The sequence below is a fragment of the Zootoca vivipara genome, chromosome Z1, assembly GCF_965207765.1.
Source record: "Zootoca vivipara chromosome Z1, rZooViv2.hap1.1, whole genome shotgun sequence".
Classification (NCBI taxonomy): domain Eukaryota; kingdom Metazoa; phylum Chordata; class Lepidosauria; order Squamata; family Lacertidae; genus Zootoca; species Zootoca vivipara.
The window spans coordinates 72,063,979-72,083,350 of NC_142583.1; the positions used below are offsets into that span (position 1 = coordinate 72,063,979).

At 42.6% G+C, this 19,372-nt stretch overlaps 1 protein-coding gene across 5 annotated transcripts in view; it reads right to left on the reverse strand.

Annotated features, from left to right (window-relative positions):
• Nucleotides 1–4,124: 4,124 nt before the first annotated feature.
• The window catches only part of LOC118081859 (lithostathine-1-alpha-like), a 33,118-nt gene continuing 17,870 nt past the window's right edge, over nucleotides 4,125–19,372 (reverse strand). For 3 of the 5 annotated variants that reach the window (XM_088660692.1, XM_088660693.1, XM_035108404.3), the window contains 2 exons: nucleotides 18,303–18,418; nucleotides 4,125–4,410 (listed from right to left, as the gene is read on the reverse strand). In XM_088660692.1, coding sequence (XP_088516818.1) covers nucleotides 4,239–4,410; nucleotides 18,303–18,418 — 288 coding nt within the window. In that variant the 3' untranslated portion in view covers nucleotides 4,125–4,238. The remainder of the gene's footprint in view (nucleotides 4,411–18,302; nucleotides 18,419–19,372) is intronic. The other 2 variants (XM_060278321.2, XM_060278320.2) reach the window with 2 other exon arrangements.

The following is a 19,372-nucleotide window of genomic DNA, read 5'->3' on the forward strand; positions in this document are numbered from 1 at the left end:
GCGAGAGCAATTTGGCTACGTTGTGCCACGCTCTTTGAAACAAACAACTCGTCAGAATTTACGATGTGACGAGTGGCACCTGAGTCAACCACCCAGACAGTTTGTTTCTCATTAGCAACCTTGACCACGGCTGTCACAAGATGAGCCGACTGTTTACGCTTGAAAAATTTCTTCTGCCGCTGTTGCTGCTGCTGATCTTGTCGCTGATACTTCGTCACCTCTGGGCACCCGCGTTTTAGATGTTTTGTCGATCCACACCGAAAACACCGTTGCACAGCATACGCTGACTCTTCACAGGAACGTGGTAGTTGCTGCTTCCCTTCTGGAACGGCATTCACATTCTTTCCAAGCCGACCGCTTGTCGATGCCTCTGCAGCCAACGACCTGTCTTCCCATTTCTGCCATTCTTCCAGCAAACGCCCAGTAACATAACTAACAGTTAAATCATCTTCTTTCATTGCCTCAAAAGTCATTACTAAATTGTCCCAGCTTTCAGGGAGAGAGCTCAAAATGATAGACACTTTCTCCTCCTGGGCTAATGTACAGTCTCTTTCCTGAAGTTCTACAAACTTCATCTGTAAACTGTGCAGATGATCATGCATTGTCACTCCAGGCTGTAACATCGCCTTGTATAATAACTTACGAATAGATAACTTGGAAACAGCAGTTTCACGCACATGTAGGTCTTTCAACGCTGTCCACACACCTTTGGCTGTTTTAATCCCCCGTACATGCGGTAACTGGGAATTCTCAAGCCCCAAGATAATGGTGGCTCTTGCTCTTTGGTCATTATCCAGGTCTTCATCATCTGGCTCCCTAGGTGGCTTATTTACAGCCTGCCAGAGATGTTCCCTTTGCAGCACTGCCTGCATGCGTTCAGACCATAGCAAGTAGTTGCTGTCATTCAGACGCTCAAACGCCATCTGAAACGGTTGTGACGCCATCTGAGAGCAATGTTCCCTGGAACCTGGAACCAGCTACTCACGGCCTCCGAGAGAGAACAGGAAACACAGCATCCAGCACTTCCACGCTGCAGCTGTTGTCCAAACAATTCCACGCGTCCACGGCTTCACCAGCTCACTGATGCCAACACGCCAGCCAGGAACCAGCCAGTGTCCTTCCCATAACCTCTTAGAAATTTTAAGTGTCAGGCGTGACTGCAGCCTGAACACAGCAGAGTTTGTGCAGGTTTTTCCGGAAGCTTCTGGCGGTAACTGAAATGACTAGACGTCTGGACGCAGAATAAACTATTTACAGGATTTATTAAAATAAAAGAAAACAGAGTTTCTATATACAAAGCAAAGAAAAATAAATCCTCTCCTCTCTGTCTCTCTCTCAACCTATACAGCAATTTCTCTCCTACACTCACCACACCACATACTGAACTGGCTTTCACAGATAACAAGTCTCAGTGTTGAACCTCAACCAATAGAAACACTGTTGCTAAGGTAGAAGCAGACCTTGGCTTTCTGCCAAAAGTTATTAGTTTGACCTAGATTAGTTTGACCTAGATTCGATTGTGTGAAGAAGCAATCTGATGGTGTTTTATGCTACTGACTCAGCAAAAACCCGAACAGTTATGTGGTCTCGGCAGCCGCTCCCAGTCACCAGTCTAGCTGCCGCATTCTGGATTAGTTGTAGTTTCCGAGTCACCTTCAAAGGTAGCCCCACGTAGAGTGCATTGCAGTAGTCCAAGCGAGAGATAACTAGAGCATGCACCACTCTGGCGAGACAGTCTTCAGGCAGGTAAGGTCTCAGCCTGCATACCAGATGGAGCTGATAGACAGCTGCCCTGGACACTGAATTGACCTGCGTTTCCATGGACAGCTGTGAGTCCAAAATGACTCCCAGGCTGTGCACCTGGTCCTTCAGGGGCACAGTTACCCCATTCAGGACCAGGGAGTCCTCCACACCTGCCCGTCTCCTGTCCCCCACAAACAGTACTTCTGTCTTGTCAGGATTCAACCTCAATCTGTTAGCCACCATCCATCCTCCAACTGCCTCCAGGCACTCACACAGGACCTTTACTACCTTCACTGGTTCTGATTTGAAAGAGAGGTAGAGCTGGGTATCATCCGCATATTGATGAACACCCAGCCCAAACCCCCTGATGATCTCTCCCAGTGGCTGCATGTAGATGTTAAAAAGCATGGGGGAGAGGACAGAACCCTGAGGCACCCCACAAGTGAGAGCCCGGGGGTCTGAACACCCATCCCCCACCACCACTTTCTGAATATGATCCAGGAGGAAGGAGCGGAACCACTGTATAACAGTGCCCCCAGCTCCCAAATCCTGTAGATGGTCCAGAAGGATGTTATGGTCGATGGTGTCAAAAGCTGCTGAGAGATCCAGCAGGACTAGGAAACAGCTCTCACCTTTGCCCCTAGCCCGCCGGAGATCATCAACCAGTGCAACCAAGGCAGTTTCAGTCCCATGATGAGGCCTGAATCCTGACTGGAAGGGATCCAAATGGTCCGCTTCTTCCAGGCGTGCCTGGAGTTGTTCAGCAACCACTCGCTCAATCACCTTGCCCAGGAATGGAAGATTTGAGACTGGGCGATAGTTGGCCATATTGGCCGCATCTAAAGATAGTTTTTAAAGAAGCGGTTTAATAACCGCCTCTTTCAGCGGGTCTGGGAAGGCTCCCTCATGGAGAGAAGCATTCACCAACCCACAAAGCTAGCTTTATAAGCCAGAATGGGAAAGGATCAAGGATACAGGTGGTTGGTTTCACTCGTCCAAGCAGCCTGTCCACATCCTCAGAGGTAACAGATTGGAATTGATCCCATAGAACATGACTAGACAGGACTCTAGCACTCCCTCGCCCCGGCCCTGGCTTAGTCACAAAGTGGTGAAAGTTCCTAAATTATTGATATAGGAATTCAAGAGTGGCTTGTGAGAGCCATGTGGCATGAGCTGGAGCAACCACCTCAAACCTCTTTACACACTGAGCTTCTCAGGTGTGTGTGTGTGGGGGGGAACAGTAGGCTTGATTACCCATTTCATCCCAAGGTAAAGTAAGTGGACATAGCTAAGCCTGGCCGGACAGCTTAGCTATGGTATTAACCCATTTATGCATTAATTAGAGTTAAGCATGTTGGTTAGGAGGCTGGTTAACCTACAAATGATCTCTCTGAACAGGGTGACTGGGCAGTAAAATGGCAAATGCATTTCAGTGTAAGCAAGTGTAAAGTGATGCACATTGGAGATTAAAGTTTTAAATCTCTTTTATCCAATTAATCGAGTGTTGGAAAGTTCAGAGGGGGGGGGTGCTTTTTCACACAGTGAAGTTAAACTTGATTTTCCCCTCACAAGAGAAAGCTTGGATGGTTTTTGAAAATGATGTTCTGGCTCTCACTGGATGAAGAATTGGAACTTGAGGTATGGCTTCTGCCCAAATCATTCATGCCTGGATCAGTGCAGTACATAGATGAAAGAAAGTTCCAAGACTCAGCAGATGTAACACATGGCTAACAAGCTAAGACCTTGATCCAACAAGCAACAAGCCTTATATGAAAACAGTGTAGGCACAATTTAGCAGTGCAAACAGGCAAGCAACCAGGAACTCGTTCTGGAGGGCTGGACCTGATCTGTCTGGCACCTCCATGACTTTGGTGAGAGTGGCAGCTCTGAACCAGACTGAATGCCCAACTCCTGCTGAGAGGATGGGCTAAGTGCAAGCTCTAGCAGCACCAGAGGGGGGGGTCAGGATTGGAGGCAAAACTGGCACAGGAGGTGTGGGTGAAGGGGGTGCAACGTGTCTAGGTGACATACGAGGGGAAAGAGAGGAGCACTAGTATTCTCCCTAGGATCTAACTCCCTCCCAGGGTGATGCATCTCTCTTGAGGATCAGACAGGTCCTGCTGGTGGGCTTCTAAATGAGGCATCTGAATGGTCACTGTGAAGACAGAATTTTGGACAAGATTGTTTGGCCTAGCAGGAATCTTCTAATGTTCTTATGACAGAGATTTTCATGTGCCCGGTAGGTCCAGCCTATGCAAAATGTTTTCCTGCCTTGAAACCATTGGAAGTTAGAGAGAGACTATTTTGCTTGAATCTGGGGGATGTTAACCTGTGATGTTGCAGTAATTGTTTCATGCCTTGTACAAAATACAGGAAATAACTGTTGGTGCGCATTTTCAATTTATTTCAACTGATGGAACTGTTCTTAATTTTATTGTATCCAGTGTTATCTGACTGCTTTTCTCTAGGGATGGTTGAATCCTGTTCCATTCATCTTAAGGCATGGCTCCCATAAACTTCGGATCAGGTGACTTCTTACAAACATAATTTGTTTGCAAAAAGCAAGGATAGTCATGCCAGCAACTTAGCAGTGGACACACCTTTTCAACTAAAACACAGTCTTCACCTGTTTCGGCATCTGGCTGGCGTGTGGAGCTATCCCAATATCTGAAAAGAAGAGGCAGTACTAATTAGTCCAGGAAGAGTGCTTAATTCATCTCTACCTTCCAGCATAATATAAACATTAAAAAGAAACAACACACCCTCTTTTATATTTGTGATTTATATTTATGTTCAAAGGTTGGTTTCTTTTCTCAAATCATTCCCAAAAGTAGAATCAGAACCACTGTAATACATTGTCCACAAGGTCACACTCCTCCTGTCTTGCTCAGCTGACTCAATCCTGTTGCCAGGCCTGAACCCACATTGGAATAACAATTACAATTATTATTACTACTACGTGTATCTGAAGAAGTGTGCATGCACACGAAAGCTCATACCAAAATATAAACTTAGTTGGTCTTTAAGGTGCTACTGAAGGAATTTTTTTATTTTATTACTACTACTGTTGTTGTTATATTTGTACCCCACCCAGCCACTCTGAACCGCTTCCAACATACCGGTATGTTGCTGTTGTTTAGTCATTTGGTCGTGTCCGATTCTTCGTGACCCCATGGACCAGAGCATGCCAGGCACTCCTGTCTTCCACTGCCTCCCACAGTTTGGTCAAACTCATGTTCGTAGCTTCAAGAACACTGTCCAGCCATCTCGTCCTCTGTTGTCCCCTTCTCCTTGTGCCCTCCATCTTTCCCAACATCAGGGTTTTTTCCAGGGAGTCTTCTCTTCTCATGAGGTGGCCAAAGTATTGGAGTCTCAGGTAGTATTGGAGTCTCAAAGTATTGGAGTCTCATAAATATTCCAATGAAAGGAGAGTGTATTGATAAATTATGTGAATATTTAGAATTGGCAAAATTGACAGACAAAATCCATCAAAAATCTAAAATCAAAATTAAAAAACAATGGGAGTGTCTAAATGAATATATAGGAAAACAAGGTCTGGGAGCAAAAACCTGGTTGTGTTTAGAATAACCTTGCAGGGATTGGAAAATGGGATATTCTGAATATTTATAATGTTGTTGTTGTTGTTTAGTTGTTTAGTCATGTCCGACTCTTCGTGACCCCATGGACCATAGCACGCCAGGCACTCCTGTCTTCCACTGCCTCCAGCAGTTTGGTCAAACTCATGTCCGTAGCTTCGAGAACACTGTCCCACCATCTCGTCTTCTGTCGTCCCCTTCTCCTAGTGCCCTCAATCTTTCCCAACACCAGGGTCTTTTCCAGGGAGTTTTCTCTTCTCATGAGGTGGCCAAAGTATTGGAGCCTCAGCTTCACGATCTGTCCTACCAGTGAGCACTCAGGCCTGATTTCCTTCAGAATGGATAGGTTTGATCTTCTTGCAGTCCATGGGACTCTCAAGAGTCTCCTCCAGCACCATAATTCAAAAGCATCCATTCTTCGGCAATCAGCCTTCTTTATGGTCCAGCTCTCACTTCCATACATCACTACTGGGAAAACCATAGCTTTAACTATACGGACCTTTGTCAGCAAGGTGATGTCTCTGCTTTTTAATATGCTGTCTAGGTTTGTCATTGCTTTTCTCCCAAGAAGCAGGCGTCTTTTAATTTCGTGACTGCTGTCACCATCTGCAGTGATTAAGGAGCCCAAGAAAGTAAAATCTCTCACTGCCTCCATTTCTTCCCCTTCTATTTGCCAGGAGGTGATGGGACCAGTGGCCATGATCTTAGGGTTTTTTTTTATGTTGAGCTTCAGACCATATTTTGCACTCTCCTCTTTCACCCTCATTAAAAGGTTCTTTAATTCCTCCTCACTTTCTGCCATCAACGTTGTGTCATCTGCATATCTGAGGTTGTTGATATTTCTTCCGGCAATCTTAATTCCGGCTTGGGTTTCATCTAGTCCAGCCTTTCGCATGATGAATTCTGCATATAAGTTAAATAAGCAGGGAGACAATAAACTACCTTGTCGTACTCCTTTCCCAATTTTGAACCAATCAGTTGTTCCATATCCAGTTCTAACTGTAGCTTCTTGTCCCACATAGAGATTTCTCAGGAGACAGATGAGGTGATCAGGCACTCCCATTTCTTTAAGAACTTGCCATAGTTTGCTGTGGTCGACACAGTCAAAGGCTTTTGCATAGTCAATGAAGCAGAAGTAGACGTTTTTCTGGAACTCTCTAGCTTTCTCCATAATCCAGCGCATGTTTGCTATTTGGTCTCTGGTTCCTCTGCCCTTTCGAAATCCAGCTTGCACTTCTGGGAGTTCTCGGTCCACATACTGCCTAAGCCTGCCTTGTAGAATTCTAAGCATAACCTTGCTAGCGTGTGAAATGAGCGCAATTGTGCGGTAGTTGGAGCATTCTTTGGCACTGCCCTTCTTTGGAATTGGGATGTAGACTGATCTTCTCCAATCCTCTGGCCATTGCTGAGTTTTCCAAATTTGCTGGCATATTGAGTGTAGCACCTTAACAGCATCATCTTTTAAAATTTTAAATAGTTCAGCTGGAATATCATCACTTCCACTGGCCTTGTTATTAGCAGTGCTTTCTAAGGCCCATTTGACTTCACTCTCCAAGATGTCTGGCTCAAGGTCAGCAACCACACTACCTGGGGTGTACGAAACCTCCATGTCTTTCTGGTATAATTCCTCTGTGTATTCTTGCCACCTCTTCTTGATGTCTTCTGCTTCTGTTAGGTCCTTACCACTTTTGTCCTTTATTATGGTAATCTTTGTACGAAATGTTCCTTTCATATCTCCAATTTTCTTGAACAGATCTCTGGTTTTCCCCATTCTATTGTTTTCCTCTATTTCTTTGCATTGCTCATTTAAGAAGACCCTCTTGTCTCTCCTTGCTATTTTTTTGAAATCTGCATTCAGTTTCCTGTATCTTTCCCTATCTCCCTTGCATTTTGCTTGCCTCCTCTCCTCCGCTATTTGTAAGGCCTCATTGGACAGCCATTTTGCTTTCTTGCATTTCCTTTTCCTTGGGATGGTTTTCGTTGCTGCCTCCTGTATAATGTTACGAGTCTCCATCCATAGTTCTTCAGGCACTCTGTCCACCAAATCTAAATCCTTAAACCTGTTCCTCACTTCCACTGTGTATTCATAAGGGATTTGATTCAGATTGTTTTTCCTACTTTCTTGCTATAAGAAGCTGATGATCTGAGTTACAGTCAGCTCCAGGTCTTGTTTTTGCTGACTGTATAGAGCTTCTCCATCTTTGGCTGCAGGGAATATAGTTGGTAGAATATAGGATATAGTTGGTAGAATATAGAATATAGTGCGGTAGTTGGAGCATTCTTTGGCACTGCCCTTCTTTGGGATTGGGATGTAGACTGATCTTATCCAATCCTCTGGCCACTGCTGAGCTTTCCAAACTTGCAAACTTTTTCCAAACTTCCAAACTTGCTGGCGTATTGAGTGTAGCACCTTAACAGCATTGTCTTTTAATTTTAAATAGTTCAGCTGGAATATCATCACTTCCACTGGCCATGAGTTAAATAGATAAACACAAAAAGAGGGCTGCCAGTCTGCCCTCATGTAGGAGGTGAAGCCAAAAATACTATTGGGTCTTCCAAGAAGTCCTGGGTGATTGCCAATAACTTAGGCTGGCGCCACAGAGAAGGCAGCCTCCCTGTCAGGGATGTCAGGGACTTCTGATGGAAAAGGAGATGTCCCATGTCTGGAAAGGAAATAAATCCAGTGAATCATAGCATTCTAGAGTTGGAATTGACCCCAGGGGTAATTTAGTCCAATATCCTGCAATGCAGAAATCTCTACTAAAATCTCTACTAAAGCATCTATTACAGAGAGTCAGCCATCCCCTGCTTAAAAACCTCCAAGGAAGGGGAGTCCACCACCATATGATGTTGAAGAAGGCTATCATATGTCCTCTCCTCCTCCTCTTTACCAGGCGTAACACACCCAGGTTCCTCAGCTGTTCCTCATAAGGTTTGGTTTCCAGACATCTTGATTGCTACCCTCTGCACATGTTCCAGCTTGTCAACATCCTTCTTAAATTCTGGTGCCCAGAACTGGACACAATACTCCAGTTGCGTGTAACCAAGGCAGAATAGAATGGAGCTATTATTTTCCTTGATTTGGACACCATAGTTCTGTTGGTGCATCCTAGAAGAGAGTTAGTTTCTTTTGCTGCTGCATCATACTGTTGACTCATGTGAAGCTTCTGGTCCACCAAGATCCCTAGATCCGTCTCCTATGTACATACTACTGGTAAGCCAGGAATCCCCCACCTTACATTTGTGCATCTGGTTTTTCTTAGCTATGTGTAGAGCCTTATATTTGTCCCTATGAAAATTCATTTTGTTAGTTTGGTCCCAGTTTTCCAATCTCTTAAAATTATTTTGAATTCTGAATCTGTCTTCTGTGGCATTTTTGACCCTCCCCAGTTTGCAGTAAATTTGTATTGGTTTTTTATACAACAAAATAAGAAAAAAGAAAATGTGCTTCTGATTCTCTGTCAGTTACATAAAATGAATTTCCATATTTTTCGCTCCATAAGACGCACCTGACCAAGGATGCACCTAGTTTTTAGAGGAGGAAAACAAATTTTTTTTTTGCTTTCTTGAATTGTCATAGGCATAGCAGCCAACTCCTAGAGGCCTAGGTGCCTTTGCCCCCCCATTAAATCTTTGAGGAAGTCCCCCCCCCATGTTGATGGGCATTGTCATTCATATACCCTGTTTCTCCTATTTTAAGACGTAGTCATAAAATAAGCCATAGCAGGATTTTTAAGCATTCAATGAATATAAGCCATACCCCGAAAATAAGACATAGTGATAGGCGCAGCAGCAATACCCGCTGCGGCAGGAGGAGGGAAAAAAACCAAGACATCCCCTGAAAATAAGCCATAGTGTGGTTTTTTTTTGAGGAAAAATAAATATAAGACGATGAATTATTTTCGGAGATTTTAGATGATGAAATAGAAAAGAGAATAAGATACCTGAAACAAAAAAGTTTTGAACATTCTAACAAGGCAGGAAAATATTTAGCCTGGCAGCTTAAAAACAAACAAAAAGAAAGGATGATAGATAAAATAATAAAGGAGGGTAGAATAATAGAAGACCCCAAAGAAATTGCAAGACACTTTGTACAATATTATGCTAATCTATATAAGGAAGAGAAGCCAAATCAAACCAAAATTGTGGATTATATTAAGAAAACTGACATACCAAAAATTGATGAGGGGAAAGTGAAATTCCTAAATGAACCGATAACAAAGGATGAGATACAGGAAACAATCAAAAGAATGAAACCCGGGAAATCACCAGGGACAGACGGAATTTCGGCGATGTTTTATAAAAAAATTGTAAACGTATTGATTGAACCCTTACATAGATTAATGAATGAAATTTTAGAAAGAGGAATAATCCCCAAAACATGGGAGGAAGCGTACATAGCACTCATCCCAAAGCAGAATTCGGATAAAAACCAGATACAAAATGTTCACCCCAAGGGCGTAGCCAGGATCAAAACTAGGGGGGGGCAAGCCATGGTCGTTCAGGGGCGGGGCCAAGGCACAGAAGGGGAGGGGCCACAAAGTGGGCGGGGCTAAAGGGCCAACGGGCCTGATGACATCGTGGCGGTGGCAGCAGCGGCCACCTTGTGCTTCTGGGGCTGGTAGCGTTGGCGGCTACCCTGCTTGGCTGGAGAGGACGGGAGGGTCGGGCAGGCGAGAGGGGGTGGCAGGGCGGGCGAGGGCGAGACAAGACACGGCCGCAGCCACGACGGCTCCGAGGCGTTGCTGCATATCAGCATAATATTTCAACCATGGTTCAAGCCCCACCTTAGGAAAAAAATCCTGCATTGCAGGGGGTTGGACTAGATGACCCTTGTGGTCCCTTCTGACTACAATTCTATGATTCTATTGATATATTACCATAGCATATGCATCATTCTTCTTTCTTGAATTGTCCTACTCCTAGGCATAGCATCCAACTCCTAGAGGCCTAGGTGCCCCCCCCCAATTACTGGTAAATACCGTATTTGAAAGAGTCATCCCCCCATGTTGATGGGCTTTCTATGTGGGGCTTATCTGCCCTCCCGTATTTTATTAAGGATGGAAGAGGGAGGGAAGGAAGGAAGAAATAGAGAGATAACTCATATTTGTGGGTGTCTCTTCATGACGCTGTGATGCTGGAACTCTGCAGCAAGAGGACAGGAGGGTCGGGCAGGCGAGAGGGGGTGGAAGGGCGGGCGAGGGCGGGGCAAGGCATGGCCGCAGCTACGACAGCTCCGAGGCGTTGCTGCATATCAGCATAATATTTCAACCATGGTTCAAGCCCCACCTTAGGAAAAAAATCCTGCATTGCAGCGGGTTGGACTAGATGACCCTTGTGGTCCCTTCCGACTACAATTCTACGATTCTATTGATATATTACCATACCATATGCATCGTTCTGCTTTCTTGAATTGTCCTACTCCTAGGCATAGCAGCCAACTCCTAGAGGCCTAGGTGCCTCCCCCCCCCCAATTACTGGTAAATACCGTATTTGAAAGAGTCATCCCCCCATGTTGATGGGCTTTCTATGTGGGGCTTATCTGCCCCCCCCCGTATTTTATTAAGGATGGAAGAGGGAGGGAAGGAAGGAAGAAATAGAGAGAGGGATAACTCATATTTGTGGGTGCCTCTGGGTGACGCTGTGATGCTGGAACTCTGCATGTACAGGAGCCTTGTAAGCAGCTTTCTCTCTGCTTGATTTACAGCAGGCACGTCCAACAGGTAGATTGTGATCTACCAGTAGATCACTGGATGTCTGTGGTAGATCACTGGTAGGTCACTGGCACCCCTAAAAAAAGCTCACCCAAAATTTTCCTCCTCCCTCAAAAAAAATGAACTATGACCTGAAGCCCTAAACAAAAATGGGCCTCCCTCCCTCCTAAAAGAAGCTCAACAAGTTTGACCTAAACCCCCCAAAACAGGGCTTCCCTTCCTTTTAAAAAAAACTCAACAGCTTTGACCTGAACCCCCCAAAAGGGGGTAGATCACCCCCAGTTTTAAACTCTGAGTAGATCAGAGTCTCTTGGGAGGTGGCCACCCCTGATTTACAGTATACAGATGCAGGAGGAGGGGCAGACTGGAACACCAATGCTTTTTATAAACATCACTGTGTCTGTCAAAGCTACAGCCCCCCCTTTCTTATTCACTTCCTTTTAGCCTTGCAGAGCCACCTTAGTCAAATTGAATCCTCTGAGTCTGCACCCTCATTAAATCGCCAATAGAACTCTTAATGCTCCTGAATGCTCATTAACAAGTCCCACTTAAGAACAATAGGGTGAAATGGTCAACTATCAAATCTTGCCTGGGGATATATGCTCCATTGTCTTAACTGCTTAACTACTGGTAGCCACTTTGCTTTATTTATTTGATGTGTTTTTGTTACTGCTGTGTCCCCCCCCCCCCGAGCAAGCGGAGACTTAGCTGCTCTTGCTAAAGCAAAGCCTTTTCCACTTCAGTTTTTGGAGGGGAAAAGTGCTGGTTATGGTCTGTAAAATACATTAATTTTTTTGCTTCTAGGGGGGGGCAGCTGCCCCCTCCTGCCCCCCCTGCCTACGCCCATGGTTCACCCTATTTCATTATTAAATAATGATTATAAAATTTTTGCAGATCTAATAGCCAACAGAATGAAAAAAAGTTTTGAACAACATGATAAACAAAGATCAAGCAGGATTTCTCCCAAACAGATTTATGTATAACAACATCAGGAATATCATTAACATCTTAGAGCATTTAGGTTTGAGGTTTAACAAAAAGGTAGCATTTTTGATGCTGGATGCGGAGAAAGCTTTTGACAAAATTTCATGGACCTTTATGAAGAGCTGCATTACAACTTTAGGATTTGGAGAGAAAGTCATAAAAGGAATAGGGGCAATTTATAAATCACAGAGTGCTAAATTAATAATAAATAGTGAGATAACAGGAGGAATCCAAATACAGAGAGGGACCAGGCAAGGGTGTCCGCTATCCCCATTATTATTCATTTTATGTTTGGAATTTTTATTGAAAATCCTAAGGGAAGAAACTAAGATAAAGGGCATAAAAATTGGAAAAGACATACACAAGGTTAAAGCGTTTGCGGACGACGTCATAGTTACTGTGGAAGACCCATTTGAAAGCATCCCAAGAACCATTGAGAAAATTAGAGAATTTGGTGATTTAGCAGGATTTGATATAAATATGAAAAAGACAAATTTGTTAACCAAGAATATGTCAAAAGAGGAAAACAGGCAATTAAAGAAATAACAGGTTTAGAGGTGGTAAAGAAAACTAAATATCTGGGAATATGGATAACAAACAACACAAATAATTTGGTAAAAGATAATTATACAAAGGTTTGGAAAGAAGTAAAGAGGGATTTGGAAAATTGGAATAAATTAAATTTGACATTATTAGGTAAAGTGGCTGCAGTAAAAATGAACGTCTTGCCGCGAATGCTTTTCTTGTTTCAGATGCTACCGATATTGGGCACGGGGAATAGTATCTTCAAACAATGGAAGACTGATTTGATAAAATTTATTTGGAGTAACAAAGTAGCTAGAATAAAGTACAAATTATTAACAGATTCAAAAGAAAGAGGGGGACTAGCCTTGCCGAATCTCAAACTGTATCATGATGCGGCAAGTTTTTTATGGTTGAAGGACTGGATTACCCTAAAAAATCACGAACTATTAGACCTTGAAGGAATTGATAACAAATTTAGCTGGCATGCCTATTTAGTGGACGGGAAGGTAAGAATACACAAAGGGTTCAACAATCATCTAATCAAAAAATCCCTTTTAAAGACCTGGGAATGTTATAGACGATTGCTGGAACCAAAAATGCAGAAATGGGCATCGCCAATTGAAATAATCACAATTAAGAAGGTAAATTCAGATGGAAAATGGGGGAGGTACGCAGACCTATTGGAAGAAAAGGAAGGTAAATTTGGACTCAAAAAATATGAAGAAATAAAACAATATTTATCAGGGTGGTTGCAGTACCACCAAATAAATAGTAGATTTAAGGAGGATTACTCTAAAAAGGGCTTCCAGATTGAACCCACCCTATTAGAAATTAATCTATTGCAAGGGGACCGGAAAATCATAAACAAGATGTACAAGGTGTTATTGGAATGGGAATTAAAGGATGAAACTGTAAAGGAGACGATGACCAAATGGGTGATAGATCTGGGGAAACCCATCCAAATGGAGTGCTGGGAAAAGCTTTGGAAGAATTTGTGGAGATTTACGGCGTCAGAGGCGATTAAGGAAAACATGGTTAAAATGTTTTACAAGTGGTACCTCACGCCAGTAAAAATAAATAAAATGTATAGAACAAAAGACAATCTCTGTTGGAGATGTAAGAGAGAGGTAGGGACATTTGTACACATATGGTGGCACTGTGATAAAGTTAAAGTATTTTGGAATGCAATATTGAAGGAATTGAAAAAGATATGTAAAAATAATATTTTAAAAAGTCCATAATTTTTCCTATTAGGAATGTTAGGGGAGGATATTAAAAAACAAGATAAAAATTTATGCTTATATGCGACAGCAGCCGCAAGAATTCTATTGGCACAATATTGGAAAAAGGAAGAAACTCCCAATATTAAAGAATGGCAGGAAAAATTATTAGGATATATAGAACTGGATAGATTAACAAAAGTAATAAGGGGAGGGAGTTGGGAAAATTTGGCCCAAAATTGGAGAAAATTTGGAGAATACCTCAAAAAGCAGTGCCCCATGATAACAACTTGGATTTGCTTCTAACACCTCGCATAGAGTGTAATTTGAACAATAAAAGAAACAATGCAAAAGGATATGAAGCTGTTAACCCGGGAAAAGGATAAGTGGAAGTCGGTCTACATGTGAAGTGTGAACATATATGAATATATTGAGTATATAGGAAATTACAGATTGTGAACTTATTGCTGACGAAATATAAGTACCACAAGAAGATATAGGAATTAATAATTGGGTTTATTTACATCTGAACTTATACATTTGAACATAGATTTGCTTTTATTTCTGATGTGATTTAAGTTTCGATATGAATTTTTATGTTATGATTTAACTTATTTATTATTTGAACTGTGATTCATTATTACTATTATTTCTTTTCTTTTCTTTTCTTTTTTCTTTTCATGTTTGTTTTCTTTGTATCTTTTTGTGTGCTTGTGTACTTATTTTAATTTCAATAACGTTATAATAATAATAAAAAAGAATTATTTTCGGAGAAACACGGGGTAGTGTGCATGCACTTTGTCTTGAGATCAATTGCAGCGGTTCTCAACCTGTGGGTTCCCAGATGTTGTTGGACTACAACTCCCATCATCCCTGAGCTCTGGCCTTGCTAGCTAGGGGCGATGGGAGTTGTAGTTCAACAACATCTGGGGACCCACAGGTTGAGAAAGGCTGATACGGTATATGAGGTGGGGCTTACCTGCCCCCCCATATTTTATTCTAGTTGGAAGAGGGAGGGAAGGGAGGGAGGGAGGGGTGAGAGAGAGAAAGAAAGAGAGACAAGGAAGGAAGGGGTGAGGGGGGAAGAGAGAGGGAAGGAAGGAGGGAAGGAAGGAAAGAAAGAAGGGATGAGAGAGAGAAAGAGAGGGAGGGAGGGGTGAAAGAGAGAAAGAAAGAGAGGGAGGGAGGGAAGAGAGAAGGGAGGAAGGAAGCAGCCCAAGAGCAGGATTCCCACTGCGCGCGGCTCTGGCTCTGGCTCTGGCTCTTGCATTCGCTCCATAGGACGCACAGACTTTTCCCCTCCCTTTTTTGGGAGGAAAAAAGTGCATATTATGGAGCAAAAAATATGGTATTCAAAATATATGTTCCATGACAACAACACCCAACTTTTCTAGTTTCTATAAACTGGTATTTTTCCAATCTTCAAATCCAAATATTGCATGCTCAACTTTCTTTTCACACAAAAGTCCAAAAGGGTTCCTGATTAATAATATTTATAAATGTCAATAATTTTTCTATAATTAAATGTATCAACTTTGCCTCTGACAATTTCAGCAACCATGCCTCCATATTAAATAAGGGTAAATCTTTCCCTCTCTGAATGTATAACAGTCTGTCCGCTATGAACATACATTGAGACAATATTCCATATCCATTAGTTCACACTCAGTTCTGTATCTTCACTTTCCACTTCCTGTTGTATTTACTATGTTTTTTCCAGTCTTATGTCTTCCATTTCCATTTGTGTTTCTTCCATTCTTTTTCCAAAAAAAGAATGCCAGGGATTTAATACTTTATCCCCTGGGATCACTACAATGGGTGGAATCTACACACATATTAAAAAAAACGCTGTGAAAATGCTTTAAAATAACATTTTGGAAAATACATTGAATTTTGCATAGCTTAGTCTCCCTCTTGTGTTATATTTGTATATTGCACTTCACAACACATTCAAAACGTTTTATTTTCAGCTGGATAGCTGAGTCCTTGTAGAACTCTTTTTTTCTCAATCCCACTGATGTCAGATTACCCAGATATCTCTCCATCTTTCCATTTATAGCTTCATTTCTCCGTACATTTGTATAGTGGGTTCTTCCATTTCATCAGATGTTCCTTCTAGTTTTGACATAGTTTCATCTAGATCCTCTATGTCATTTCTGATCCCATTTTCCATTTCAATCATCTCTGGTTTACTTTAATTCCTCATTCTATTGACCGTTCTTTTTTATCTTGTCCATGTTTAATCTATTTTTTCCATCAAAGCTTCTATTTTTCTCTTGAGAGACTTTGTTTACTCTGCTTTCATCTGCTTAAGAGCAGCCACAGAAAAATGAGTTTCCAAAAAAGTACTGTCAGAACTTTCTGACAGTAAAAGCTGTTGGACAGTGGAAAGGCCTCCCTCAAGAGGTGGTGGACTCTCCTTCCTTGGAGATTTTTAAGCAGAGGTTGAATGACTACCTGTCATGGATGCTTTAGTTGAGATTCCTGCATTGCAGAAGGTTGGACCAGAAGACCCTCGGGGTTCCTTCCAAGTCTAAGATTCTATGATTCTACTAGCTGACCTGGCCACGCGTTGCTGTGGTTCTTTCCTGTGATCCCCACCCCACCCTGTCCCGATCCATGACGTATCCTGCCCCCTGTCAGCTTCTAGGTTATATTTCCCAGCATGCACTTTTGTCTGAGCCTTCTGTTGTCCCTGGGGAGTGTTGGGCCCTCCCCCATGTATCTCCATACCTTGGCCCCCACCCTTGAAGAAAGGAACTGTCAGTTTCTGGGTTCAATTTCCCAGTATTTACTTTTGTCTGAGCCCTATGTTGTCCCCTCCCCCCTGTATCTCCATACATTGGCCCCTGCACATGCAGCCTGAACATTTCTATATATTTAGATTAAGGATGGGGGGTGATGATGTGCCCTGGGACGCAGAGAACTACTTAAAAAATTCCGAGGGGGGGTCAAATAGTGAAGCCCCATAGCCCCGTAGCAACAGACAGGCCCAGACAGAAGGAGGGGGGTCATATGGGCCACTTGGCGCGGGCCTCTGAATCTAGAGGGGGCCTCGGTTTGCATATTCACAATCAGTAAAATGAAAAAAGTAACAAAAGGGTTAAAAACAGGGATACATTATCTTATCTACCTGGGCCGGGCCTCTGTCTGGCCCTGCAAGGGCCTGTCAACAGAAGGCACGTTATGAAGCACCCGAGTTGTTCAGTTCCATAAAAAACCCAGGAAATGGCAAGGGGAAGGTAGGGGATTGTAAATCGAGGGGGGAAGATTGGGCACTGCAAATATCTGAGGACTTAAACTGGGGAGAGAATGTGCATGGTTTTTTTTTTTAAAAAAAAGATGCAGAGGCTTGCAATCAGTCATAGTATAGAAAGCCTAGGTTAAAAGGGGCACTACTGCCCTTACTTAAAATGGCCGCCAGAGGCTCGCATGTGACACAACGCCCACTAAATTATAAAGCGAAAACCCCTCGCTCTGCTCCCAAGTGCATGTTAGGAGAAATTATGAACGACTGCCTAATGCTGTCAGACGTTTATTAATGCAGCCGCCAGGAGAGGCTTTGGGCTTTGGCTTTGGGGGTGGAATGGCTGTTTTGGTGGTTGTTGGACAGTTGCTCCCCCCCCACGTCAGCCCATTACCTATTTGGGCTCCTCCTCCCCCCACCTCCCACCCGGGGCTCCATTCGGGATAATATTTAAAGGGCTGTAGAGCTGAGGTCTAGTCTGTAAAATGGAGCCAAGGCCTAGTCTTTAGGCTGTAAAGTAGAGGCGAGGTCTTGGCTTGGGCTAGTAATTAAATGTGACCCAAGGCCTCCGCCCTGTCTCTCCATTCCTTGGCCCTGGCCTGACTCTGTGGGTTGTCTGGTAATGGCCGCCTTGGGGGTTTCAGTTGCTTGGTTGATGACATCATTATTTTGTAGGTGTAGCGTAGACTCTATGGGGAGGGAGGGGGTGTAGGAGGAGGAGCTGAGGGAATACCGCCACTTGAGGGCGCTGTTTGACTTGGTGGAAAACCAGGTTTATATCGACCCAGGTGTGAGATTTGAAGGATTTTCTTTTCCACCAACGCTCAGGGAGTGGCCTGGATCGTTGTGTCAAAATTTCAGGACGATCAGTCAAGCGGTTACGGAGAAAAGTTCAGCCGACACTTTCAAGATTTTTACATTTTTATATATATAGATGGTGTTCTCAGAGTGACCTGCAGGGGTTCATTGATACTTGGGACACTGAGACTTGAGAATTCAGCATCTGGGTCCCATGTATCCAGGTCTAACAATGTCTGTGCCCCCTATCAAACATTTCCAAATACCAAGTATTAGTTTGTGTCCTTTTGGAGTGTTTCTGATGTGACTGGGCAGTAAGTTAAAAATGTTCACAATGGAAGACTATATCTTGTGAAAAACAAAACCAGTGCTGGATTCTAGATTCAAAGAGTACCAGGAGCTCTTGTTTAAAAACAAAAGGAAAAGGAAAAGGAATACAATGCAGGAGATAAGGAAATTTTGTTCATAAACTCACGTTACTTTAACATCTTCACCACTAACCCATCCGAGACCACGAGGTTTTTTTGGGTTCTTCTTGAGGCCAATCCAAAAAGTGCCTTTCTGATTCTTAACTTCTGTATCTACATAGAGCTTCAACAGAACAGAACAAATCAGACTCAGAAAGTCCTTACTGGTAATTTGGTGGGTGTCATATACCATCTATATTGAATTTTTAGGAAATTTTTTTTTAAATCGTAATTTGCTACATATTTTAGATCCCTTTCCCACAAATTCTCCCATCTGTCAATTGTAATATCCCTCCCAAAATCTTTAGCCCATTTGATCATTGTATCTTTCGTCAGTTCGTCTTTGGTTTCCCATTCTAATATCAATTCATATAAATTTTTAATATATCTTCCCTTCCCTTCTAATAAAATGTATAAAGGAGTAAGTAGCACATGTTGGAGATGCCAAGAAGAACTGGGAACACAAATACACATCTGGTGGCAATGTAAAAAAAAAAAAAAATTGGGACGATATATACAATGAACTGAAAAAAATCTTAAAATATCCTTTCAAAAAAGAGGCTGAAATGTTTTTGTTAGGTTTATTAAGCAAAGAAACAAAGGCAAAGGACAGATGTTTAGTTATGCATGCGACAGCGGCTGGCAGACTACTTGTCGCAACAAATTGGAAAAGTGAAAGAATACCAAAAAAAGAAGATTGGGTGGAAAAGATAATGTATCAAAATCTATCAATAAGAGCGGGCAGAGCAAAAGGTATAAAGGAGGAGAGCTTGGGGGAAAATTGGAGCCCACTTAAACAATATCAAAAAAGGCAGATAGAAAAAACCAATCTCTTGGCAGATATATAAAAGGCACATGAGTTTTTTTTTTTTTAAGGAAACTAAAGGAAGAAGGCGTGTGTAAATAAAGGTAAAGAATAATTGCAGACCAGTAGTTATGATTTGAGTATGATGTTATTTTTGGTTTAGTATGTCTATGTGTATTTTTATTTTTGTGTTCTGTTTTCTTTTGTACGTTTATGTATGTCTTTTTAAAAACGAAATAAAGCTTTTTTCAATTATAAAAAAAAACCCAGAAA